Raw genomic sequence first — 27,137 nt, 5'->3', positions numbered from 1 at the left:
ACCCCATATTGACAGAAAAACACAGAATTGTTGACATTTTTGCACATTTATTAAAAAAGAAAAACTGAAATATCACATGGTCCTAAGTATTCAGACCCTTTGCTGTGACACTCATATATTTAACTCAGGTGCTGTCCATTTCTTCTGATCATCCTTGAGATGGTTCTACACCTTCATTTGAGTCCAGCTGTGTTTGATTATACTGATTGGACTTGATTAGGAAAGTCACACACCTGTCTATATAAGACCTTACAGCTCACAGTGCATGTCAGAGCAAATGAGAATCATGAGGTCAAAGGAACTGCCTGAAGAGCTCAGAGACAGAATTGTAGCAAGGCACAGATCTGGCCAAGGTTGACCCTAAGCACACAGCTAAAATAACGAAGGAGTGGCTTCACAACAACTCCGTGACTGTTCTTGAATGGCCCAGCCAGAGCCCTGACTTAAACCCAATTGAGCATCTCTGGAGAGACCAGAAAATGGCTGTCCACCAACATTTACCATCCAACCTGACAGAACTGGAGAGGATCTGCAAGGAGGAATGGCAGAGGATACCCAAATCCAGGTGTGAAAAACTTGTTGCATCTTTCCCAAAAAGACTCATGGCTGTATTAGATCAAAAGGGTGCTTCTACTAAATACTGAGCAAAAGGTCTGAATACTTAGGACCATGTGATATTTCAGTTTTTCTTTTTTAATAAATGTGCAAAAATGTCAACAATTCTGTGTTTTTCTGTCAATATGGGGTGCTGTGTGTACAATAATGAGGAAAAAAAATGAACTTAAATTATTTTAGCAAATGGCTGCAATATAACAAAGAGTGAAAAATGTAAGGGGGTCTGAATACTTTCCGTACCCACTGTATAGCCTAAAGTTAGTTCACATACCAGAAAATAAAATATCTTTACTTATCAGAAGAGATTCTAAAATGAATATTTGCAATGTATTTAAAAAAAAAAAAAAAATTGAATTGGGATAGATCTTAAAACATCACATTTCCACATGTGTGGTTCAGACATGGTTATAGAGATAGGTGGAAATATTGATCCCAGGTGGATTATTTATATTAATAAAAAATTAATAAAAAAAAAGAGCAAAAAAATAAATAAAGAATAATATTGAGAGGAAGAATTTGAAAGATTTGGACATGAATTCAGTGATTTAAAAGTCACTTTGAAAGAATTTAAGACGAATCATATATTGCTTATATATGATTACAAAACATACACAACTCAGTCATACACAAGAGTGCAGATTGGATTTCAAGGACAGAAAAAAAGCTGAACCCTTAAAAATCAGTAACCTTTGTTAAAGATTTGTCAGCAGCAAAAGCAAAGAATATAATGTCAAAACCAGTTCACTCACCAGTGATGTTCAGGTTAGCAGAGCAGGTGTCACTACCGTGCTTGTTTGAGGCACAACAGCTGTATTCACCAATTTCGGCCTTTGTTGGGTTGAGGAGCTCCAGAGATGATGTGCTTTGCCAGCTGATGATCCTGAACTTGTCGCTCTGTCTAATTTCTGAGCCAGACTTGAACCACTTGAAGGTCACATTAGGTGTCTCTTCAATCTCGCATTCAAACTTCACTGGGCTGCCGATGTTGCTCTCCATGTCATAAAACTTCTTCTTGAAAACTGGAGGCACTGAAATTTGCAACAACAAAAAAATATTTAAAAAATTATACATTGACAATAATAGGACTACTGAGTTGTGTGATATATCAGGATGCATAAGAAATGGAAAGGTAGGAATGATAGTAAACCTGGGATGACATGGAAAAAATAATGATGTGAACGTTAGAAAATAGGTGATGAAGAGCCACACATGACATGGTCATGCTTGAAGAACTCAGAAGATGAAAAATGTGCCATTATACTGGAAGAGGGTGAAAAGATACTTAGCACACATAATGTATGCTTAAAATGTATTCTTAAAGAAATGGCGAAGTAATGGAAAGATGATGTAGCGGTGCCAACTAGTTAATTAGTGATGGTCTGAGTTGAATTGTTAAGAATTATCTATCTCATCTAAGATGACAAAATCCACACAATCCAACCTCTTGAGACAACAGTGAGCCTTGATGATGATGATGATGATGATATCTTGCCAGCTTCACTCACAGCTTCACAGGTATATTCCCCTTCATGTTTCACCTTGATAACTTTGTTGATTACTAGTGTGTAAGAATCACTGTCCTTTAAACATTTGAACTCTTTGCCAGATTTGATCAATACTCCATTCAAAAGCCAGTTTACACTTTTTACACCTTTTATTCTCACAGACAATGTAACCTTGGAATTCTCTTCTGCAGTAATGTCTTTTAATGGTATTTCAAAAAGGAGCTCTTCTGTCAAATGCTTAATTAAAATTTCCTCTGTTACAACCTCCTCTCTTTTGTCTTGTTGAATAAGAACATCCATAGACTCTTCCATCGTGATCTGTCTAGGAGGTGCATCAACTGTAATATCTGAAACACACACCTCTCTCTTATAATGTTCAGATGAAATGGATTTAATTTCCATGCGTTCGGTCTCACTGAAATTGTGCATCTCCATTTTGGATTCTGCAGCCTTCTGGGTCACATGGTGCTCTGACTCCTGGATAGCAGTTTGCCTTTGAGTCATTGCAGAATGCAAAGAGACTTGAGCTTCTGTTTGCAGAGCTGCAGACTGCTTTTTAGGTGTTGTAAACATTTCAACATGTTCTGTTAAAATTGCTGAGGATAATGGATATGAAGATGCTTTGCTATCCAACAATCTCTCAGGTCTGTCAAGTTTTAAGATGTTTGACTGTTCAGAGCTGAAGACGAGTTTCTCTTGATTAAGCATAGAGTAGAAAGCAGCATTAAGTTCGTCTTTAAGAGCCGCTCTCTGAGGGTATACACCCTCGAAGACAATTGTAATTTCTATAGGTGGACCAGCTGTTGTAATAAGGTAAGTGAACAGCATGTAGTTTGGTTCCATACGCACATTGACGTCCTTTACTTCCACAACTCCTAAACTTTGCACTACATCTGCCAAAATCAAAGGCTGATCACAAGCCACAGCAGACTGAAGTGTCATTTTTAACTGTTGTTTGATGTTCAAGCTGTGTGATTTTGGTACAGGAATTACAAAGGTAAGTTCCTTTGGAAGAGTTGTGCTTTCTTGTGATTCAGTAACTAAAAGCGGTTCTAATGGCTGTGTTGTAATGTTTATTTTAGTCGCTTCTGATCTGGTAAATCCTTCAGACATTTCACCCGTCAGAGAATGTTTTTCCTCCACAAGGACTGACTGTCTTACAGACTGACCTTCTTGAATCTGAACTGCAAAGTCTTGCTCAGCAGCCACAAGAGCAACACAACTTTCTGTTGATATGGATTTTTCCTCTACATGCAAAGACTGAACAGGTACTTTAGGCTCTACATCTGTCTTACAAGTGAATTTCTCAACTGCTTTGAAACTGTCTGCGAGTCCCTCTTCTATAGAATGAGATTCAGACACTGACGCTGCATGCATGTTATTCCACCAGTCCTCTTTCTGCAAAACTGCACTTTGTGGCTTGACCTCACTTGCAATAGGGCTTTCCTTTGAAAGTGGAACAGACTGTGAGACTACCTGAAGAACACTCAAAGGTCTGGCTTCTGTTTTGAGCTCAATCTTAAGACCTTCTACTGTCACATCAAGACCTTCTGCATAATCTGATGTTAGTTCTACTCGTTCTTCTTTAGTGGCTACAAATTTACGGTCTTTTTCTTGTCTCTGGGTGGCTTTCTGTTCATCTGGTTTTTCAACTGAAACTAACCCTTCTTTACATAAAGAGGTTTTCGACTGCACCGAGTGGAGATGTAATTGGGCAGAAACCTCTAAACTAGGCTTTACAACCATTGTGGTATCCTTGGATGCACACTGTGTTGCTTGTTCATAGAAAACTGTTTTCTGGTCATCAGATGAAACTGTGTGTAAAAGAACTGGCATTTTTCTGACATCTGCCAGTTCCAAATCTGGCTTCTCACAAGTAAATCTGACTTCAGACAGAAGAGTGTCTTGGTCACTGATAAGCTGTAAATTAAGCACCTGATCCTTTTCCTTCTGGGAATGGACTGAAAAAGGATGCTCCAGGACAGGTATTCCAGTGGTTTTGTCAGCTTGAAGCTTGTTCTTTTCTTCAGTAATCAGGGCTGATTTTAACATTGGATCTTTAGAGAGCTGAGCAGTTTCCTCAACTGGTCTATGCATTCCAAGGGGTTTTTCTTTTAAAAGAGTGTGCTCAGTTTCACTAACTGACGTAAGCACTGGTTTGGCTCGTTCCTCTTCTGCTAAACATTCAATGGACTCAACAGTTGCTAGCTCTGAAGCATGACATTCTGTAAGTGCTACATTTTCTGATGATGTTGCAGTATACAATAACTTAACCCCTTCGGTAACTTTGTAGCTTTTCATCTCTTCAGGGCTTTTAATTGTTGTGCATTCCTCTCGTAGAATTGGCAGCTTAATTTCAACTTGATGACTACTAGCAATAACCTTTGGTGCTAAAGTTGTGTGCATCTTTTCTGTTTCACTTTTTATCAAATCCTCAGCTTTCACTATGCTAAGAGGTATAGTACTTTCTGAAATGGCAGACATAAGTTTTGAGGGCACCTCAAAACTAAATTCAAGCTCTCTGACTTCTGGACTAACAATTTGATCACAGTGCTGCTCACTAAAGCCTTGATTTTCTTGTACAGCAGAGATCATTGCAGCCATATGCAGCTGTTTCAGAGGAGTTGCCACCACTGGGTTTGCCTGGGCAGGGGCAACTTTTACTCTCTCCTGCACATCATGAGACTGCAATAATGCAGCTTGGTGAGTTACCTGCTCCATTTGAATAGTGGCTGTAGATACATCTATAACATGCAAAGTATCTATCTGCTCATTTGTAATAGTTTGTCTGTCTTTTGTGGCAATGGTGCAAGCCATCTGGTGTCCCTGCTGAAGGCTAGTTCTTACTTGTTCCGGAAGGCTGACACTATGTGACTCGGTGGCTTCAGATGCTGAAACAGTCCTCAAGAATACAATGAGTTCTGCGCTGCAAGAAGTTTCTCCAAAAGGATTAGATGCCTTACAAGAGTAAAGACTACTGTCGCTTTGTTGAATGCCCAATATCTTTAAATAGCCAGACCCGTCTTTGTTGTTCACAATGATGCAGTATTTGCTAGGCTGCAAATGATTGCTACCTCTGTACCACTGAACATCAGGAAGTGGAACTCCTGTTACAGTGTATTCAAGGAGAGCATGGCTCCCCACTGCGCACTGCACATGCTCAATTGCTTTGACAAAATATGGAGGCTGCCCAATGGTCTCTTCTTGTTTCTTTGTGTCCTTCACCTTAACATGAAGATAGGAAGTACATGTTGACTTGCCAAATCGGTTACTCGCTGTGCAAGAATACTCTCCCTCCAACTCTTTGGTAATTTTAGTTATGACAAGAGTGTGTTCTTCCTTCTCTTGTACTAATGTATAAAAAGATGAGGACTTTATTAATTGGTCATTGTGGTACCACTGAATAACTGGCTTAGGAAATCCAGACACAATCACAGTAAACTTAGCTGTGTTTCCAACAGTTGCAATTGCTGATGAGAATTTGGTTACAAAAACTGGCTTTTCTGGCTTTTTCACTAATGACTCTGAAAGTAATTTAGACTCTGGCTGGAGTTCAAACGTTTTGCTTTTTTCTTTTAAATGAAGACTTGTTGCGCAAGAGTCCTCCTCAGTTGATATAGTCGAGGTAGAAAACACTGAATAAAAAATGATAATGGTATTTGTCATAATATATATCATAATATCTACAAAATACATAAAACACTCTGTTAGTGGAGGGAAAAAACTGCAGATTCATTATAAATGCTAAATTTACATTTAAAAAAAAAAGTTTTACAAAAGTATAAAGAGCAAAAATAAATAAAAGCCTCACAACAAAATTAAATGAAGTAAACAAAAGCTAACAAGTCACCATCATTTGTATTTATTCATTTACCTTTGGCTTTTTCTTCATAACTGGCCTCCTCATCCACTTTAGACACTGTGAAAACACAAACAAATATTAGATATGTGACAGCAAAGTTTCTGTGCAGTGTTTTAGTGTCTGTGTTTTCTTGTTATAAAAAAAAAAAAAAAAAAATTCTCCTTCAAACATAATGAAAATGGACCAAATCTCCCTTGTAGAGCACCCATGACAGGTGTCCACTGCAGTATCTGTCAGACTCTTTTAGAAACAACATTTGCATGTTGTGATTTTTTTCCCTTTTTTAAGACGTCACATTCTCTTTTTTCTGTCATTCTACTTATAAGAGTGGACATATGAGTAAATAAAAAGTGTGCCCAGGGCTAACATAAAAGGTGGTAAAGACCAAAGCATGCAAATGCCAACCTGTCTTCACTCTGAGATGAGTGCTGCATGTTTTGTCTCCTGCAGCATTGATAACTTTGCAAGAATGTGTGCCCCCTTGCTCAGAACCGATATTCTTTACATTTAAGTAGCACAAGGGCCCATCATGTTTCAAGGAGTATGACCTTGGCTCTTCAACATTCAACTGGTTGTGTAGCCATACAACGAATGGAGAGGGGCTTCCTTTGATTACATAATAAAGAGAAACACTCTCCCTTTGTTTGGCAAGGAATTCTGGGGACAGTTTCACAAGGAACTCTGGCTGAATTGCATCATATATGTCACGCTCCAACAAAGGGATAACATCAGGATTGTAATGTCGGCTTATCTGCCACTTTGTTGTCAGGGCTCCAAAATTCTGCAGGGACTGCTGATTTTCTTGGTCAGTGCCCTTTTTACTTGACTCATTTTCAGTTTTAGAAGATTTACTGATAGAATCGGAGGGTACGGGGGTTTCTTTGGGGTTCGCTTCTTTAGCTGAGTGAGAATAAAGTTAGGGAAATTTATTAGGGATTATTCAGTAATTCAGCAAGATATTTTAGCATTGATAAGAACAAAAAAAGTTAGTAAGATGGAGGATGATGTTAGGCCAGGCATGTGAAAGATCAAACTATTTAAAGTATTAAAATAGATTACATGGGATATTACATTGTAAATTCAATTAAAAATTAAAGTTGGTTATAGCCACATGAAACATATTTTAGATTAACAAAAAACACCAGCAGGAAGCAGATGGGAGGAAATGAGCATCAAAGACAAAAAAAAACTATAACCACCTTCGACTGTGAGCTGTGCAGACGTTCGATTCTCGCCATTTCTATTTTTAACAGTACAGCAGTAATGTCCCTGGTCCCCAAGATGGACATTGAGTATCATGAGAGAAATGAGCTTGCCTTGATGTACCCACTGCACCCTTTCTGTATTTGTGATTGTCCTTCCGTTATGATCCCATACAATTTCAGTAAATGGCTGTCCACTGAAGGAACAGTTGAACTGAGCCACATCACCCAGGCCGACAATTACATCACTCATTTTCTGGGTCAAAACGGGGCTTGTAGAATATTCTTCCAAAGAGGTAACTTGTTGGACCTCTATGCTTTTAACAGATGTTGTGGACATCATCACCGTAGAAATGCTTTCAAAAGTTTGCATAGTGGAACAATGAGTCTCACTCATGGTCTGGGAGGTGACCATCTCCGAATGAGTCATTCCGGTGCTCGAAACACTTTGCCTACCTACTGTTCTCACACTGAGATCTGAGCGATAAAAAGAATAACATTAGACATTTGTAAATGTCAAATTGCCAAATTAAAGTTTAAAAATAATAGATCATCATCACTGTAAGGGTAAAGGTAGTGAGAGATGGTAGAATTCCATAGATGAGTTCTCAAAATCCATGAGGATGATGACAAGCAAAATGTGCTGTTTATTTGAGAGAAAAAAAAACTATTCATTGAAAATAAAGTTATTAATGGTCTGTGGTTAGGTTTCTCAATAATGAGAAAGAGGTGATGCAATTTGTATCTTTTAATGTTTCTTCTATATTGTGCCTGATGGATCAATGAATTTAGCTGGAAAACAGTGCTTTTCACATGCACAGTAAAGAATAATGGGGCCTGGTCTTGGTAAAGTCATAGAAATCCATTATGCCAAGATTGTCCAAAGTGTATTTAAAGTTAATGATCTGACCATCATGCATGACATCTAAAACCTGTATTAAGCAATGGAGCATGCTAAAAAAGACAAACCAAAAACAAAGGTCAGGTTGCTCAACAAGAAAAGGATGGCATAGTCTTGAGAGAAGACAATGAACTTAAAAGGTTTGCACATACCATTGACCATCAAAACTGCAGAGCAAGAGACCATTCCTCCAGAATTGCGTGCAACACATGTGTATTCTCCTGCATCTGGAGAATATGCTCTGGAGATCTCGAGCTGGCAGATATCATCAAACTGAGACATTCTAAAGTTGTCAGACTTCACAATTTCCTTATCTCTACAGTACCAGGTAATCTTCAGATCTGCACACATCAAACGAATGCTTGTTAACTCCACGAAGGAAATGATATATGCTTATTAAAAATAAAAATTCTATGATCCACAATTGTTTAATGCACAGGGTTGATCCTTACCATCTCCAGCAACACGGCACTGGAATCTGGCTGATTCTCCCTCTTCAGCAGAGGTACCTTGCAGCGAGGTAATAATTACTGGTGGAGACACTGGGGCCACAGTGTCTGGAGAAACCACTTCTGAAACTGTTCACAGAAGTTATGTTTGTGTTAAAAATATTGGTTATTTGAAAGAGTTTTAAACCAGTATCTAATATTGGTTTTAAATAACAGTCTCAAAATAAGCTTACCTTCCACATTAAGTGACGCAGAACTTGTGGCTACTCCATAGTCATTCTTAGCTTCACAGTTGTACTGAGCTGCATCCTCTGGGAAGACTTCAATGAGCAACAATATGTGCTCATCTCCCTCCCTCAGGAACTTACACTTGAACCCAGAAGACAGGGCCTGAGAGTTCTTATACCAGGACACCTGAGGCTGAGGAATTCCTGTCACCTCCACAGAGAAGCGTGCAGGTTTGCCAGCCTCAACAGACAGGGGCTGCATGTGCCTGATGATCTGAGGAGGCTCAGGGACTGAATTAAATCAAGACACATGTTAGGCCAAGACAATCAGCTTCACAAATCACACTTTAATGTAGTGGTTCAATGCACTTGGAATATACTGGTATGCAATGGACAGAAAGAGTTGAAGACATATATTCTGATTAAGTATTGGATATACCCACTACCGTCCAATAGTTTGGGTCACAATGCATTCAATTGATGAAAAGTGACAGTAAAGACTTTTCCATTGTAAAAAAAAAAAAAATATATATATATATATATATTTCAGATTTGTTTTTCTTTAAAAAAAAAAGTATTGTGGCTTCTACAATATTTATATACTGTGGGGAAAATAATTATTTGACTCACTGCTGATTTTGTAAGTTTGCCCACTTACAAAGAAATGGTCTATCATTTTTATGATAGGCTTCTTTTAACGGATAGAGACAGAATATCAACCAAAAAATCCAGGAAAAAAAACATTACAGGTTATACATTTATTTGCATTTCAGTGAGTGAAATAAGTATTTGATCCCCAAGCAAAACATGACTTAGTACTTAAAATAAACCTACCATAAAAACTGATAGACCCTTAATTTCTTTGTAAGTGGACAAACTTACTATATATATCAAAAAATAATAATAAAAAATAAAATAAAATAAAATAAAATAAAATAAAAAATAAAATAAAATAAAATAAAATAAAATAAAATAAAATAAAATAAAATAAAATAAAATAAAATAAAATAAAAAAATAAAATAAAAACAATTTATATATATATACACACATTTTTTATTTTAAATTTTTTTTGAATGGCAGTGTAAATATGCATGCAAAATAAACTGAACATTTATTTAAATATATTTATAGATATCTGAACTGTACACTCACTCTGGACATGTAGATTGACTGTGCTCCTGTTCTTTCCTGCTATGAATGTATATTCTCCAGCATCACTTCTGTAAGTCTCAGTGATTGTCAAGCGATGTGTCTTTCTAACTGTCACATAGTTAAAGCGCTCCTCAAAAGATTGAATTTCAACACCATTTTTCAGCCAGCGACCTTCAATTTCATCCTCATTTACTTCAAACTCAAATGTAGCCCTCTTTTTCTCAACCACCTGAAAAGCATGAAAAAGAGGAAAAAAAGTGATCTCACCATGACACATGGTAATGTTTTAACATGTGACTGTAATAAGACAAAGGATAGTTACAGTGATGTCCTTCTCAGCAGGCTCAGAGATGCGGACATCCTTGCCCTCCACTATGAGGTTTGCCTTGGAAACACTTGCACCAGCAACCACAGAGAACTCTCCGGCATCAGACATGCGAACTGTCTGGATCATCAAACGCTGCAGGAATTTGTCAGTGGTGGCTTTGAACCTAAAACAACAAGGAAGTAACATATTATGGATACAGTAGAGATCTTTAGACTGCAAAAAAAAAAAAAAAAAATTGTTGTCTTGTTTGGCATAAAAATATTTAAACATCCTTAGAACAAGATAAAGGTACTTAAGAAGCAAAAGTGCATGATATATTTAGACTATTATTATACATCCTTTGTTTTAAGTATTAATCTATCAAAAATAAATTAAATGTATTATTTACACAAGTCTTAATGTCTTAAACAGATATAATATGATTAATGATATTATTATTGTTTTTGTTTTTTTGGGCGTTGTTGTTTTCTTGTTTTTGCAGTTAATTTATCTGCAGTGTAAATTGCATTAAATCTGAAGCCATACCTGTCAGACAACTCAAGCTCCTGCCCATCCTTCATCCACATCACAGGGACGTTGGGTTCAGAGAGCTCACATTCAAATATAGTCTTCTTCTTCTCGGTTACCTTTATATCTTTAATGTGCTTGGTGAATTCAATCACACGAGCTGGAGAACACAGATTTTTGTTAGCCAATCTACTAGGTTATATAATCATAAAGGCAGCTGTCAATAGAAAAACAAAACTAACCATCAACAAAGAGTTTTGCAGATGTTTCAGCAGATCCAGCCACAAACTTGTACTCTCCACCATCCCCAAAGTGAACATTTCGGATAGTGAGAGAGTGGGTGAACTGTTTGCTGCGAGTTTGGCATCTATCACTGGATCTTATTTCTACTCCATTCTTCAGCCATTTGTAGGTGATGCCTTCAAAGCTGACGGTTACCTCAAATGTAACAGTGTCTTTTTCTTTAGCATTGATGTCCTGAAGCATGGATGTGATCAGAATTGCTGAAAGATTTGAAATTGCATTTGTGAATATGCTGTTTATAGTAACTTTATATTTATTTTAAGTTTACAGACAGCATACAAATTACTCACGTTTTACAGTCAGGGTAGCAGAGACTTTGTCATTTCCACACACAAATGTGTATTCTGAAATGTCCTCCTGGCTGGCATTCATGACTTTCAGCTGATGCAGTTTGCCCTGCACCACAATTCCAAACTTCTCGCTCATCTCAATCTCAACTCCATTTTTCAGCCAGGTGGATGGAACATTGAAATGTGAAACTTCACACTCGAACGTGGCCACATGGGTCTCTGGAACCTCAATGTTCTTCAGAGGTTTTGTGACTCTCAAGTCTGAATATATGCAATATATGAAAGTTAAAACATATTGAGAATGCCAAATTTGCACATTTAAGTTGAACACTATTAAAAAAAATCTTCAGATACTTACATTCAACATGAAGATGAGCACTGCAGTGCAGATGCCCGACCACAGCAATGTATTCACCTGCCAAGTGACCTTCAACACTCTGAATGACAAGTTTGTGGGCTTTCCGCTCAGACAGTATTTTAATATTTGAACTCGCCTCGAGCTCCTGATTATTGAACATCCACTTAACTGGAATGTCATCATGGGACAAACTCAGCTCAAATGAGGCAGTTGCCCCCAGCAGTGATGTCACATCCTTTGGTTTTTTCACAATTTTGATAGCTATAAAAGAGATTTAAAGGTATTGAAATACATCTTAGAACAGCAGACAGATTTAAATAACTGTATACTTGACAGATAATTAAAAACATACTTTCAACATTTAGTCTGGCATTAGCAGAGAGTTTTCCAAGTTTGAAACCATAGACTGATTCATCTTGGGAGTTGCAGTTCTTGATTTTCAGGGTGTGAACCATGCCATCAACTGTTATCTCAAATTTATCACTTGGATGAATCTCAACACCATTCTTGATCCACTGGGATCCTTTCACATCTAAATGGGTGAGTTCAAGACTGAATACTGCCTCCTGGGTCTCAGTAACAGTTTGGTTCTTCATTGTCTTCCTGATTTTAACAGCTTGGATAAAAAAAGTAAGAAAATACATATAAATAACTTCTAATTTATTATAGATAACATAATTTGCATAAAACTAATCTAGCGACACAAAATTTACCTTCAACCTTCAAGTTGCCAGATGTCTTGGAGTTTGCCACCTGGTAGGTGTACTCTCCAACATCCTGTGGCCTGGTGATGCCGATGACAAGGCGTCTAACAGCACCATTATTTTCACATATGATATTATCACTGAAGTCAATGGGGTGGCCATCTTTGAGCCATTTGCCTTCTGTAATAGGGTTAGCAACTTCACACTCCAGCACAGCAGTTTGGGATTCTGCTACAGTCAAATCATGGAGTGGCCTGTTTATAGCACCACCTAGTGGAGAAATAAACAAAATGCAACAACTCAGACACATGACATGATTTCCACCTTGTGCATGGCAAAACAGTAGGTACTTATATTTTAAAAACAATTTGAATGTCTACGTACCTGATACAATAAGCCTTGCTCTAGATTCCTTCTCACCAGCCATAAACATGTACTCTCCTTCCTCATCCTTCATGGCATTTAAAACAGTGAGGCTATAGTGTGTACCTTTGCCCTCAATCTTGTACTTTGGACCTGCTTTTAAAGGTTGACCCTTGAAAGTCCAGAGAGCATCAATGCCAGGATGAGATACCTCCACTTTAAAGTTGACATTCTGGGTCTCTGTGCAAACGCAGTCCTCCATGTGCTTAACAATAGATACAGCTATAAAACACAATGAACAATGCCATTATTATCGATTCTTTTAAAACAATTAAAACAGGAAAGAAATATATTGGAACAATTTTGAGTGACACTCACGCTGGACAGAAAGTTTACAGGTTGAGTCTACTTTGCCAGCCATCAGTTTATATTGTCCTTCATCTGATGCATAGGTCCTGTTAATTGCCAGTCTCTGTTTGGATCCTTTGACAACCATCTGGACTCTATCACTTGCTGTCACCAGCTTATCATTTTGGAACCATTTTACTGCAGTTATATCAGGAGCAGAGATTTTAGCCTCAAGGACAGCTTTAGTGCCTTCTACTGTGGAAACGTCTTTTAATGGTGTCAAGAAGCCAATAACTGGAAAAGAAACAAAATGATTAATAAAACAGCCTCTTTTCTCATGAAAAGGGAAATCAATGTTTGAGAACTCACTGAACATTAATTTATGGTTAATAAGATGACTTACTTTGAACTGTTAGCTTTCCCTTTGTAGAAATGTCCTGAGCAGGAACAACAAAGGAGTACATTCCTGCATCACCCTTACTGGTGTCCTCAATGAGAAGCTTATGGGTGAATTTGTCAATGACCATGTGAATCTTATTGGAAGCAGAGATGGCTTGACCATTCATCATCCATGAGCCCTCCACATTCTCCTGAGAGAATCGCACCTCAAGTTGGGCAATATCACCCTCACAGATTGTCAGGTCAGAAAGACCTTGCATCAGAGTCACAGGACGCACTAGAGTGAACCAGAAATATTTAAATATGATTTAAATGACTTTTACTTATAGCAGACAACTAAAATGAGTTTTAATATAAAAGTTCACAGCTTATAAAAAGTACTTTTAAATAATTGAATCCTAGTTTACTCATTATCACCTTTCATCTTAAGGGAGGCACTTGTCTTAAGATCTCCCACTTTGAAAGTGTATTTTCCTTGGTCCTCCTTCTTAACATCTTTCACAGCAAGACCATGACGACCACGACGTGCAGACACAACATATTTAAGGCTAGGAGTGATTTCTTTGTTCTCAAAATACCAGGTGCCTTCAGCATCCTCACGGGACAAAATACACTCAAACTCTCCAGAGTATGTCTCAGGTACTTCTGTATTCTCAAGGTTCTTTACAATTTCAAGTGGTGCACCTGTATAGGACATCAAATTGTACATTTCACCAAATAATTAAATGCTCAAAACTATTAAACACAGTTGGATGAGAAGATAAAACTGTTGTAAGTGTTGTACTAACCTTCAACATAAAGTGAGGCGCTGGTTCTTATGTGGTCCTCGTCAACAACCACACAACTGTACTCGGCTTCGTCCTTCATAGAAATCATCAGCACTGACAGGAAGTGCACCTTTCTGTCAGAGTGCATTCTGTATTTGTCCCCTGAGAAAATTTCTGCATTGTTCTTCATCCACTTGACCTTAACAAATGGCTCATTCGTCTCACATTCAAAGGTCATCATGGTGTCCTTCTCTTTCGCATTCTGATCTTCTAGAAGTTGTGTAAAAGAGACTACTTGTTTGCCTGAAAGAAAAGTGAAAGAACAATGACTCAAGATAACTTTTACCATTTATGGTGCTGATAATATACAAACAGCAACTAGTAGGATTTTATTTTTACCTTGAACCAGCAGGAAAGCATGGCTTGAGGTCTCTCCAGCAATGTTCATGGCTTTGACCATTACACTTGCTGAGTCCTCGGCTAAGACATTTTTTATCACTAATTCACAGACATGGTCTTCTGGCCAATACCAGTAAACCCGGTCTGACTTCTCCAATAAGATACCATTCTTGAACCACTGACATTCTGGGTCTGGTTTACCGGTGACTCTACAACGGAAGTGTACTTCATCTCCCAGGCCAACTGTCTGGCTCTGGATCCGTTCGATGATCTTTGGAGCCTCCATGCTTGGAGAGAGCACAATTTTCTCTGGCTTAACTTTGGGAATGGTGAGTTTACCCTCCTCTTCTTTTTTCTTCTCAGCATCATGCAGTTCTTTGGCGTGATGAAGAAGTTCTTCTTTCCTCTTCTTTAGCATACCCTCATAAGACTCATCCTTCTTGCGGGACTTCAGATCTACGGCAGTTATTGCTTCATAGTAGCCTTCCTGGGTCCTACGCTTGAATTTGCTTCTCAGTTCCTCTGTTTCTTCTGTTGATTTCTCATGGATCACTCTCTCGGTTTTCCTCAGCTTAACCACCTCCTTGGGTTCTTTAGAGGTTACAGATGGTTTCTCTGCTTTGACAACCTCAAATGAGACTCTACCATGCTCTTGTGATGGTGCAGGAGCAGGAGCTTTGATCTCAGGTGCACGGCGCAGGATTGACCTGAAGTCCTCCTTTTGCTGAATCTCAAATTTCACAAGATGCTCGGTAACACCTTCAGGGTTTTCAGCCACAACTTTGACATCACCTGAATCATATGACTTGGTGTCTACGATTTCCAAGTAGTGAATACCATCAAACTGAAGTCTAAATCTTTTACTCTTGCGGATGAGCAGTCCATTGAGGTACCAGTTGACTTTTGGGGTAGGGTAGCCTGTCACCCTACAGCGGAATTTGGCTGATTCTCCCTCCATAACTCTTACTGGGTCTGGAAGTAGCACAATCTCAGGCTTAGTCTTCTCAAAGTTATCATCTCCTGTAACTCCAGAGGGGCCACCCTCATGGCCAATACGCTCTATTTCATCTATTATTTGACCTCGCCTTCCCTCTGGCAACTGTGTTTCCTCAACAAGGCTTTTCTCATCTTTAACAATTAGTGTAGCAGAGGTCTGGTCAACTCCAAATTTGTTGGTGGCTCTGCATGTAATGACACCACTATCTCTGGAATAAGCAGCTTCATAGTCAAGACTGCAGTAGCCAAACTCATTGACCATGCGTAGTCTGTTTGCAGCTGCCAATGGCTTGCCATCATGCAGCCACTCAACATTCATGGTCGGGTCACCAATAGGGGTCAGTCTGCACTCAAAGTGTGCAGGTCCAAATCGCTTCAGCCTGACTGAGGTAAGCTTCTTTTTGAAGTGAGGCTTCTGTTGCTTCTCCTTATCGTAGAGGTCACCATCTTCCCATTGTTCCTGACCATAACGAAGATGCAGTGGCTCTAACTCCGGTGCAGCAATTTCTTTGGCCTTGTAGGTTCCCTTGGGAATTACAAGCTTTTTCTCAGGCTGAGGCTGTACTGCATCCACCTCAATATTAACTCTGCAACGTGTGGTATCTCTGCCAGCTTTGTTGATAGCTGTAGCAGTGTACCATGCACTATCAGATCCTGTACTTGATGGAATCTTGAAATGAGCTTGTCCTTTACCACCCTCAATCCTAATAAACAAATAAATTCAGTTAACTGAAATATAGAAATGATTTATCTATCATACACATCATCACAGGAACAGACATTATGATCATTTACTTGAATTTACTTAAAGGGGACATATCATGCTAAATCCACTTTTTTAGCTCTTAAATGCATTTTGTTGTATATTTTTAATGTTTAGAAGTATAGAAAATTTCAAATTAGTCTCTTCAGGTGTTTCGTTGATATCTTTATATTCTGTTTTGGCCTTATTTTTCAACCGGTTCCGATTTTTCTATTATCTATGACGTTTTGTGAACTATTACGTCACAGTATTTGAAGCGGAACTGCCAAATAAGGACATCAACTCCCGGCTCAACACTTCGAGCAATCCGCCATATTTATTTCTCGCTGTGATTTTGTAGTCTAAGCTCAAGGATGCAGAGGTTGCGAGAGGGTAAGTCAAAATGTTCGGTTGTTGGATGTACATTAACCCACACGCTTCATTACACCGTCTCCCAGCATCAGAACCTCTTCGAAGTGCCTGGTTGAGTTTTATTTTTAACGGAAATGTACCCATAGTCATTTCTGTGTGCGCGAACGCGAAGCACTTCAAGGATAACTACTTCAGCAACAACAGGGTTTTTCCTGCATTGAACTTGTTTTAGCACCTGCCAAAGTCTTATTTGATCGGTGAGAGTAATGTAGATGAACTGCCGCGCTTGTGTTAGGGCGAATGTTTAACTGAAAGAACGAGCAGTGAGAGACCCGGTCGCGCGCGCGCGCGCTCTCTCTCTTCCGAGCCAGGCGAGTGTAAACAAGACTTCACCGTCTCCAAACTAAGCGCTGTCTTGCTCTCTCTCCCTCGCACATATTAATCAAAATAAATCGACACAGTGGTAAAAGGTCGGAAGACCAAAGTTTCATGTGCAGCATTCAGAGATATTTTTTTTCCTGAATTACCGTGTGAATTGTGCTAAATAAGTTGCCTTATCTTTTCTGAAAAGCGTTCCGGGCATTAAGCTGACATAAAACAACACTTTAATAAAACGAAAAAACTATCCAATGATGAAATGTTTTCTGTGTTGACAGAAATCTTGGATGTCCAAAAGTTTCTGTGCCGCTAGATAATCGTATCTCTGCTATCAAACTACAAAAATGGCCGAACGGGGTGGAGTTGAACCTCTGCAACCTGGAGAGGGGGCGGGGTATGAAGTGTCTCAATTGTATTTAAAGAGACCGCACCAAAACGAGTTGCTTTCAGACGCACATCAGAAAAGGGGTAAAAAAGGGGCCTGTGGCGCTATAATAATGAGGAATTCAGACCCAAGCATTGCAGTTCCGCTTTATATAGACCACAAATGTATGATTTATATGTAAAAAGGAACGATTTAAAAGCATGATATGTCTCTTTTAAACCACTAGGCTATAATTTCATGACTGAAAACTTACCTGATATGTGGGTGTTTATGTGGGGAGATTATGTCACTGTTCTTCAGCCAAACGATGTCAGGAAGGGGGTTGCCAATAGCTTTAACAGCAAGCTCAACCAAAGTACCCTCTTTAACGCTGATGTTTCTTAGCTTCTCAACAAACTGTGGTCTCACCAAGTTTTCCTTGGCTGAAAATTATAACAATGTAAACCGAATATTTCATTAGAAATAATTAATGCAGTTGGCCTGAAGTCATATAGAAAGTTATTTTATAAAAAATTATTAGTGTATATAATGCCATACCTTCAACAGTGAGAGTCATAGATACAGTTGTTTTTCCAGCTCTGTTCTGAGCAACAACCGTCCACTCTCCAGAGTCCTGAGGCATGGCAGGAACCACAATCATTGATTGAGTTCCATCCTCCTTTACCACAATCTTGTGGGTGTAGTCATTGACTACTTGTTGTCCTGTAATGAAAAAAGTATACATGTCATGGTATGGTAATAAAATAATTGTCACTGTTATAAAATCTTCTATGGATGCAGATCACTAACCATTGTGGAACCAGTAAGTTTCAGGCATGGGTCTTCCAACAACTTTCAGATCAAATCTTGCAGTCTGTCCCTCAGAGCACTTAAAGGAAGAGGGCTTCTGTACAAACACAGGCTTGTAGAGTCTTTCTAGCTGGGCCTCATCTGTCTCATCAAGTCTTCGGGAAGGTGATCGACCTGGAGAACGACTCGTGGAGCGTGGTGATGTGGACCTGAAAATTGCAAGATTTTTAATATCTCAATCCAATAACAATTTTATTATAATATCATGCAATTTGCTATGGCGATATTACAAACTATGAAATTTTCTTAGATTGATTAGTCAAAACCTACCTAATTCTTTGAACTCCTCCTGGCTGAGGAAGCTGTGTTTGTGTTACACCAGTTGCCTCCACATACAGCTTTCCAGAGCTGACAGCATTGCCCTTTATGTTACTGATCAAAGCAGTGTAGACACCCTCATCTTCTGCCAGCACCGTAGGAAGACGCAGACTGGCTCTACCATCCAGCAGAACCTCCATCTGATAACGGCCTCCATGTATGATGCGCTTGCCATCTTTGTACCAGGTTATCTATAGTTCAAATAATAATAAAAATCCAGTCCTCTTATTTGATTGGACAAGCACTGATGATTTTCAGTACAATTGTACTTGTTTGTTATTGTTAAAAAAAATTATACTAGCTTAGCTGATTGAATGTTGAATGTATGTAAACATAACGATTTAATCTTACCTTAGGGAGAGGGGTTCCTGACATTCTACAATGGAAAGTTGCACTCATTCCCTCCCTGAGTCTGTAACTTTTAACTGGAGTATTAAAGACAGGAGAAATAGCATCATGTTCAGAAACACTCATATCCAACTGCTCTCCATCCTCAGTCACCAACTCCTGGTAGGTAATCTTGAGTAGGTTGAACTCAATTTCTTGGATGAATCTCTGCTCCAAATTAGATATTTGGAACTCCTGTAAAATATCATTGTAAGGTTCATACTCACACTTTGTAAATTCAGAAGTTGATTTTCAGGATTTATAAAGTTAAAATAATATTGAAAAACAAATCCTTTCATACCTGCTCTGAAATGAAGGACTGCATCATCTGGGTTTGTTGAGCCATCCTCCTTTGTACGAGCATCTGCTCTTTCTCAGTTACAGTCTCAACAACAGCAGGTATGTCAGCCACCTTTGGCTCCTCTATAATAGTAGTTACTTCTGTCTTGAATGTCTCTTCTTGTTTCTTCACATACAGCTCATATGCCTCTATAAAATGCCGAAAAACACTATAAACAATTGATCTGAAATGCTATTGCAATTTATAATAGTCACCCCGAAAACCAACCTTCATCAAGCAGCATGGCTGATGCAGAGATCTCTCCAAGTGGGTTCCTAGCAAAGATGGTGTACTCCCCTGCATCATCAGCAAATGTCATGGAGATCTCTAGCTTGCATGCTCCAGTGTCCTTATTGTAGGCTACTCGGTACCTAGAGGATATATGAGTTTGAGTTTATTTCCTATTAATATCTTTGCATCATAGTTCACATGAACTGAACTCAAGCAGAAGACAATACATAAAAAGACTTTGGAAACTAAGTCGCAATAGACATAAAACCAGCACAAAAAAAATCATTTGTTTATTTGCTAATTCATTATTAACCAGTCTAAATACTTTTTATTCACATAAATGAAAAAGTATGGCAATATCTTACAAACAATTCAGATCAGAAAGTGTATATTTGTACAGTATAAAACATACCTGTATCCAGTAGTAAGTGGAATTCCACTTTTCTTCCAGTAAATATGAGGCTTGGGGCTTCCTCCAACCTGGCAATCAAAGATTATGCTGTCGCCCTCCACAAGCTTCTGCACTGTGGGTTTCTTCACAAAGAAAGGGGCAACACCTGCTCCAGCTTCCATATGCTCAGAGACTGCACTTATTTCAGACATTGTCTCCTCTTTAGCTTCAACTGTAACCCTGTTTGTGAAACACCAAGGACTCAGATTGCAAATTCTTATATTATTTAATATAGTTTTATACCCTAAAGGATTCTTTTAACTCACCGTCTTTCCTGAGCAGACATTTCAATGTGTTCAGCAACAGCAGAGAAATCCTCCCGGCTTTCAATGTCTTCTGAGACTGAAAATGAAAAATTAACTGTAAAAATGTGTCTGTAATCGCACAGATAATTTTGTGTCAAGCCAAGTCATATTTCATGGTCTATTTCATGATTCATGATCTTACCTTTGACAAGCAGGTAGCAGGAGGTGCTGATAGTTCCAGCCTCACTGGTAGCAGTGCAAGTGAAGCGGCCACTGTCTTCAGCAAAGGCCTCACGGATCACCAAGCGGGCATAGCTGCTTTCATAAGTGATCTGGAAGTCAATAGAGTTCTCGATTCTGTAATCCTCTCTGAACCACATAATAGCTGGGGTGGGGTGGCCTGAAATCTGGCACTCCAGAGACACAGACTCTCCTTCGGTAACAGTCACATTCTTTAAACCCTGGGCAAAGTAAAAACAGAATTTCAAAATAAGTAAATATTTTAACCTCGCAAGAGATAAAAAATTAAGAAAATTAAATGTTCACTCTGTGTTGTACACTTTCATGTGTACATGAGTGCTCATTTACTTACAGCCACAATAGTTGGCGGCATCACTTGCTCTTTTGTTAGGGATGGGATTGCTGCAGTCTCAACAATCTAAATTGTAAAAAAAAAAAAAAAAAATGAAAATGTATTATTAACTAATTATTATTATTTATAATCTTTCTGCTGCTTTTTCATTCAAGCTTTTTCAAGCATGAGTGGTTGAGATGGAAAAGCAAATACAAATCAGAAGGTTGTAACAGTAAAATATAAATGGTTTGAGATCAATGATTAATGGGTAAAAGAGAAAAAATGGTAAAAGAGAATAATTCCTCAGTGAAGCAAGTGAGATCTGTACAGGACTGGTTGTGCTCATAACGGTCAAAAGGCAGGGGGCGATATTGTAACTGGATTAATTCGAGATGTTCAGTCAGATTAACTAAATTAATCTACACAACAAACAACAACCACAAGATTGTGCGATGACCCTGTAATATATATATATATATATATTTTTTTTTTTTTGCAGCTATCATAAACTGTATTATTATAACAAAATATAAATTCAACCTGAATTGCAATTAATTCAAATTTAGTATATTACAAAAGAGATATACTAATGATCAATGTGAGGTTGAATCCTAATATTAAAGTCAAAGAATATTTAGTTTGTTCACTGGTAAAATAGATTCATGGCAAACAGTGTCCAATTCTTGGCACACTTTTTTTTATCATTCTATTATAAGACCAGCACATGACACAAGCTATTTCTAGAGCTCAGCAACTGTGTACATCCATCACAGTCAGCTTATATACACCAAATAACTCAGTCTCACTGTTTGGTCAAACGCTCAATTACATTTACCTACTATTGCCTTACTGACAAAGCAGGACATTTTAGTTATCTGATCCACATTTATGCACATGTATAGTTTGTGTTTATATTATATTTTTATATTTTACATTTTTGCTGGCTAAAAAGGTTGGTGCTATAATATATTTATTGAGGGATTCACTGTTTGTCTGTCACTGTGCATGCTTACCTCTATTCAAGAGATTCAAAACAAACATGATTAATAAATTGTTGTGAGTACTAAACCTTTTAAAAATACAACTGATCAACTTCTAGAAACAATTAGGCCTGTAGGCATATGCACTTTTCTCACTTTAAGAGCAAGAAGTAGAAAATATTGTGCACATAGAATGAATACAAACTTTGCCAATGGACAGACAAAAAAAATAGTTTAACATTAGATAATGTATGATTACAAAAGTAATGTAATTTCAGTAATGTGGTTTAATAGTGTGGAGCAAATTTATTCAGATGGAAGAAAATATTTATGAACATGCGTATGTCCAGTTCATGTATCAAATATCAGTTAAATTACATTAAATCAGTTAAACTTCAAAATTGCAAGTTAGTAAAACTTGCTGGGCTAGTTTGCAAAATGAAGTGTGATTATTTAAGGTGTGATAACTGAAAAATGGTGTCAAAACAATCACCCCTCCCCCTACTGCCTCTGATGTGGATTCCTTTACACTTTAGGTAACAGTAGTCTCAATAATGTGTGTGGTCTCCTTTTCAACTCAGTCTGTTTGCAGTAGAAAATAAATGATCTTAAATACCTCCAAATGACCTTTTGTCAGTGACCACACACATATTGTTACACTTTTATTGTTTATTTCAAATTATATTTTAAGCACTTCTTTATTTTTAATTAAACATTTTTGATTATTCATTACTTTAAAATAAAATGCAAGTAATGAATAGTTTTTCTTTCATATTATCACAAAGACAGAATGTTACATTTTACCCACTAGAGATCATAGTAGCAAAAATTTACTTACTTCTTTGACAGCGACACCACTGGCTTGTTGCTGCATAGCAAAAGAACCTTCCCATTGCTGCTCCTTATGGACAAATGTGGAGGAGGTCTGGACATATGAGGCCCCAGTAGTCATGCTGGTATAGCTGGACTCTCCCACATAACCCTCCTGCTTCCAAGGAGGCAGAACATCTGCAGCCTGTGCGACTTGTTTGTGTATAGTCATTGGAGACTTCACTGGTCTGATAGGGGACACAGACAGTCTTGAAGGGGAAGAAGGCCTAAAATAAAACATATAAAAAACTGAATTAACAAGGGACAAATGCTATGTAAGAAAGATGTTTAATGTATCATAAAAATAAACAGAACACGGATTAATCTTTACACTTACATTTTCATAAGTGTGGGTGAAGGAACAAATGACTTTCCATTATATATCAGTAATTTTCACTATTGATTTTAGTTCAGTTATCTGCAATATGTGCACTCTAAAAATGTCTTAGGGTTTGTAAAGGTATTACTACTAAGTAGTAATGATGTTGAAAATATACTTCACCTGTGAGGTGTGAGAATGGGGGCTTTAACAGGCCTCACAGGAGAGGGTGACTGATGGCGCGTAGCTGCAACCTTTGACACCCCTGTTGGTGGGGTTGGGGACTTGGAAGTCGGCTTTGGAGGCACACGAGGTGGTGTCTTGTGAGCCAAATCACCATCCTCTATTTCCATTTCCATCATGGCTGTCGACTCAAAGGAGGCCTCCATTCTCTGTGAAGGACAAATAACACAGAGTTAACAAGGTCTTTTGCTGTCAGCCTCATGTGTAATTTTGTCAGAATGTTAACTACCTTTTCAACTCTAGCCTGGCGAGTCTGTGAAATCTGAGAAGTTGAAACAAAAGTCTTGGTCTTCTTTGCAGGCACTGCAACCTCCTCACCTGACATTAAAAAAGGAAATATTTAAAGAACACACTCTATTACAAAAATGTCAAGTTATTTCATTAGGAAATAAAAACCAAACCTTGAACCAGAAGTTCAGCTGTAGAAGTAGTACGCCCACTGCTGTTTGAAGCACTGACAGAATAAGTTCCAGAATCTTCAGGGAAGGCCTCAGCAATAAACAAACTGTAAAGGTCTCCATCTTGAACAATCTGAAAGTCAGCAGAGCTCTGAATCTCAGCTCCCTCTCTGTAGAACTTCACCACAGGTGCAGGGATTCCTGTAACTCGAACATCCAGTCTCACTTGGCTTCCTTGTCTAACAGTCATACTCTGTAGTCTCTGAATGATGTTTGGTGGCGCAGTTTCCGCTTTAAGGCAAGCAAAGAAATAGTTTTATGTTTGTTTGACATAAAAAGTCACTGGCAGAAAAGTACAAAGCTGTAGTACAAAAGTGATGACTTACCTGTAACCAGCAGTTCAGCGGTGCTAGTGGCTTGTCCAGCGCCATTGGTGGCTCTCACAGAAAATCTTCCGCTGTGTGCGGCTGTCACGGCAGGGATCATCAGAACAGCGCGGCCATCGCTGAACGAGATCTGAGCGCCGGGCAGAGCGGCAGCAGTAAGAACCTGGCCATCACGAAACCAGCTCACCTCTGGAACTGGATTACCTATAGAAAAATATTGGAGGAAATTATTAATAAGCTATTCTAGAATAGTATTTCTCAATCTTTTTGTCTTATATCACACCATAGCCTCCTCAGTAAAGCTCAAGTACCCCTTCATCAATACCAAAACAGCAATGTGTTAATTTTAACTCATATTATACTGGATGTAATTTCTTTTTCGCAGCCATAATATTTTTATTTTAAATTTAGGTTAACAAAGTTTGGCTTAAAATAGCAAAGTCTAAATCTTTCCAGTTAATAATGACCTGACCAGTCCTTACCACTAACTTGAGCTTCGAATGTTGCAGCACTACCCTCAAGTGCCACAACGCTCTGAAGCGGCTGTGTAAATGTTGGAGCTTGTGTTGACATGGTGGAAGGCACCCTAGAAAAGAACAGAATAGAGTAGTGAACACCATATTACAACAATTATATTAATTGTTTAATGCCCAATGAATCAATTAGAAATACAACAGCATTACTGTCTGTTACATGACAAACTAGAAGGGCTATTTTTAGCTGTAAAAGAAATGAACTGACTAATCACTAACACCCCCTACCCCCACCGACACCTGGTCATCAGCAGCCTGTCATTTGTGAGAACTGTGAACAGCGAAGCTGTTGAGTGTCAGGTCAAGCACCCAATTGAATATGTTAGAAATGTGTTAAACAGCAACTGTGAGCTGTAAGATAAGGCTAATAAAAATAAAACATAACTAAAAAGTCATAATCGACTAAACTATTTCAACATTAAAACATCTGGCATAATAGGATCTAGGTGTATCCAATGTTTCAAATTATCTTTGGCTTGCAAGAAAAGAAAATAGGATTAAATTTGGGAGCTTTAGGTGACTTTTTCTTGTAACATCTGACATGCAATGTTAAAAAACAAAATCATATAAGCAGCAAAATAGTTTGCATTCTTATTGTTTCTATACACAAATTAAGTCAATGCATTTGGACATATTTCATTTAAAATATCAAATAAGTATTGTTTGTAAATGTTTAAGTAAAATAGCAAAGTATGAAGACATTTTCAAACTTCTGAAAGTTGGTCATCAAACAGCCATGAGGATTTAGTGCTTTAAATGAAAACCTTCACCTATAAATATATCTGCTTCAAATAGCTTCACATGTGTATTGTACAGATATTTTCCATACATAATACAATATTATTTATCTTTAGTCTGTGTGATCTTGTATATAAAACTAAAACAACAAGATAAATTGATTGGATTATATTAAAACATACTTGATATGGTCTTTGTTAAATGACTCGGCTCAAATGGAAATGGACTCAGTTGAAATTGAATATTTTTAACTACTTAACATGAGAGAGAGAGAGAGAAAGAAAGAAAGAAAGAAAGAAAGAAAGAAAGAAAGAAAGAAAGAAAGAAAGAAAGAAAGAAAGAAAGAAAGAAAGAAAGAAAGAAAGAAAGAAAGAAAGAAAGAAAGAAAGAAAGAAAGAAAGAAAGAAAGAAGCCATCTGCATCATAAGCCTTATGCAGAAAACTAACAGGTAAGTGCGGACACACATTGTCCATAATATGACTCACAATCACAGTCAAAAGATGTGTGTACTAAATATCAATAATAGACAGAAAATGCCAATAAAAATTGAATCCAGACTAAATAGCATCATGTATGAAGGCTGATATTCAGTATGACAGAAATGGCAGTCTCCAAAAATAATCTGTCCCTTGTTTGATTGACAGTCACCATGTGGCACATAGCTGGAGGTGCAACTGATATCTCTGCTGCTGATTCCCTTAAAAAGACATCATGGCCCAGCTAGGTCACCACTCTAATGCTATCACAGGCTATTCTTGGCTATTCCGAAATAAACATTTAATAACCTTGAGAGTCATTATGTTTTATAATATTCTTGAGAAGTAACACAGATTGACTACACTATCTCGTCACCCTTCTAAAACTTCAATGAAATAGCACATTGTAAGCAACAGCACTTTTATTTTGCTTTAAAAGGGTGTGCAAGCATGTATCATTGTAGCTTATAGAAAGATGGCTTTAATGGCTGTGTTCTACAGAGTAAATGCCACTTACTTGTACAAGGCTGCCTATACTTGATGGGACTGTGCCCAGGTGTCTAGTGCCTCAGCAACAATCCTCTTATCCAAAATGTTTCCAGAAAATCCAAGGTGAGAACGGTTGGGCCCCGTTATAACCCAAAAAACAAAACTACACAGGGTCTAGACCATGTAGTTTTGCTTTTCCCTTGCAATCCCTACACCCGAGGCAAGGCTGGGGATGCTCCAACTGCTCAGAACTGCTAATATAGTTGTTTTAGTTTATATACCTCAAGCCTAGACTGCATCATCACTTTCAAGCCACTCCCAATTGGTCAAAGCATCATGGGAAAGCGATGCATTTTATGCAACTTCACACCTGTTACTCAGTGGCCCCCTCTCTCAAGTTAATGCAAGCTTGATATGCCTTAGCCTCACCATGGAGTTTATTTACTACATTGGGTATGTGGATTCATTGTTCATGCAAATAAATGGTTATGTTCATGCCCGATTCAATGACACGAAATGCTTAAAACCCTTATGGCAATCATTAACCTGTTGATGACCAAAAGGAGAGACTGGCTGTCCCTGTCACTCAAAGGAAGAGCAAGGCAAGGCAACCCCCACTGCAAGGGACTGATATACTGGTTACAGAATGCTTGCTAACTGTGCCTATTTTTGAAATGTGTTACAATCATCCAAAGTCTTGAACAAAACATTAGGCTACATTCCACAACTTTATTTCAATGGCTCTGTTAATAGTAA

The 27,137-nt window shown here is 38.1% G+C and overlaps 1 protein-coding gene across 1 annotated transcript in view; it reads right to left on the bottom strand.

The window, feature by feature from the left end:
* ttn.1 (titin, tandem duplicate 1) overlaps window positions 1–26,676 on the bottom strand; it is a 135,871-nt gene extending 109,195 nt beyond the window's left edge. Inside the window, exons 1-40 of the mRNA XM_084421004.1 lie at window positions 26,410–26,676; window positions 24,627–24,730; window positions 24,145–24,348; window positions 23,762–24,049; window positions 23,590–23,678; window positions 23,301–23,509; window positions 22,767–23,025; window positions 20,967–21,032; window positions 20,577–20,835; window positions 20,396–20,471; window positions 20,091–20,309; window positions 19,676–19,818; window positions 19,409–19,596; window positions 19,072–19,302; window positions 18,673–18,911; window positions 18,343–18,551; window positions 18,091–18,255; window positions 17,807–17,975; window positions 14,681–16,380; window positions 14,303–14,584; window positions 13,932–14,198; window positions 13,519–13,791; window positions 13,146–13,409; window positions 12,789–13,049; window positions 12,414–12,674; window positions 12,053–12,316; window positions 11,701–11,961; window positions 11,343–11,603; window positions 10,992–11,252; window positions 10,768–10,909; window positions 10,237–10,405; window positions 9,915–10,143; window positions 8,768–9,052; window positions 8,538–8,663; window positions 8,238–8,426; window positions 7,182–7,661; window positions 6,388–6,882; window positions 5,995–6,039; window positions 2,057–5,755; window positions 1,365–1,643 (exon numbers count right to left, since the gene is read on the bottom strand). Coding sequence (XP_084277130.1) covers window positions 1,365–1,643; window positions 2,057–5,755; window positions 5,995–6,039; window positions 6,388–6,882; window positions 7,182–7,661; window positions 8,238–8,426; window positions 8,538–8,663; window positions 8,768–9,052; window positions 9,915–10,143; window positions 10,237–10,405; window positions 10,768–10,909; window positions 10,992–11,252; window positions 11,343–11,603; window positions 11,701–11,961; window positions 12,053–12,316; window positions 12,414–12,674; window positions 12,789–13,049; window positions 13,146–13,409; window positions 13,519–13,791; window positions 13,932–14,198; window positions 14,303–14,584; window positions 14,681–16,380; window positions 17,807–17,975; window positions 18,091–18,255; window positions 18,343–18,551; window positions 18,673–18,911; window positions 19,072–19,302; window positions 19,409–19,596; window positions 19,676–19,818; window positions 20,091–20,309; window positions 20,396–20,471; window positions 20,577–20,835; window positions 20,967–21,032; window positions 22,767–23,025; window positions 23,301–23,509; window positions 23,590–23,678; window positions 23,762–24,049; window positions 24,145–24,348; window positions 24,627–24,717 — 13,597 coding nt within the window. The 5' untranslated portion in view covers window positions 24,718–24,730; window positions 26,410–26,676. The remainder of the gene's footprint in view (window positions 1–1,364; window positions 1,644–2,056; window positions 5,756–5,994; window positions 6,040–6,387; window positions 6,883–7,181; window positions 7,662–8,237; window positions 8,427–8,537; window positions 8,664–8,767; window positions 9,053–9,914; window positions 10,144–10,236; window positions 10,406–10,767; window positions 10,910–10,991; window positions 11,253–11,342; window positions 11,604–11,700; window positions 11,962–12,052; window positions 12,317–12,413; window positions 12,675–12,788; window positions 13,050–13,145; window positions 13,410–13,518; window positions 13,792–13,931; window positions 14,199–14,302; window positions 14,585–14,680; window positions 16,381–17,806; window positions 17,976–18,090; window positions 18,256–18,342; window positions 18,552–18,672; window positions 18,912–19,071; window positions 19,303–19,408; window positions 19,597–19,675; window positions 19,819–20,090; window positions 20,310–20,395; window positions 20,472–20,576; window positions 20,836–20,966; window positions 21,033–22,766; window positions 23,026–23,300; window positions 23,510–23,589; window positions 23,679–23,761; window positions 24,050–24,144; window positions 24,349–24,626; window positions 24,731–26,409) is intronic.
* Between the last annotated feature and the right edge of the window lie 461 nt (window positions 26,677–27,137).

This window comes from Rutilus rutilus (genome assembly GCF_951802725.1).
Source record: "Rutilus rutilus genome assembly, chromosome: 10".
NCBI classification, from domain to species: Eukaryota; Metazoa; Chordata; class Actinopteri; order Cypriniformes; family Leuciscidae; genus Rutilus; species Rutilus rutilus.
The sequence above is the reverse complement of the archived record's forward strand: the minus strand, read 5'-3'. Positions and strand labels throughout refer to the sequence as shown.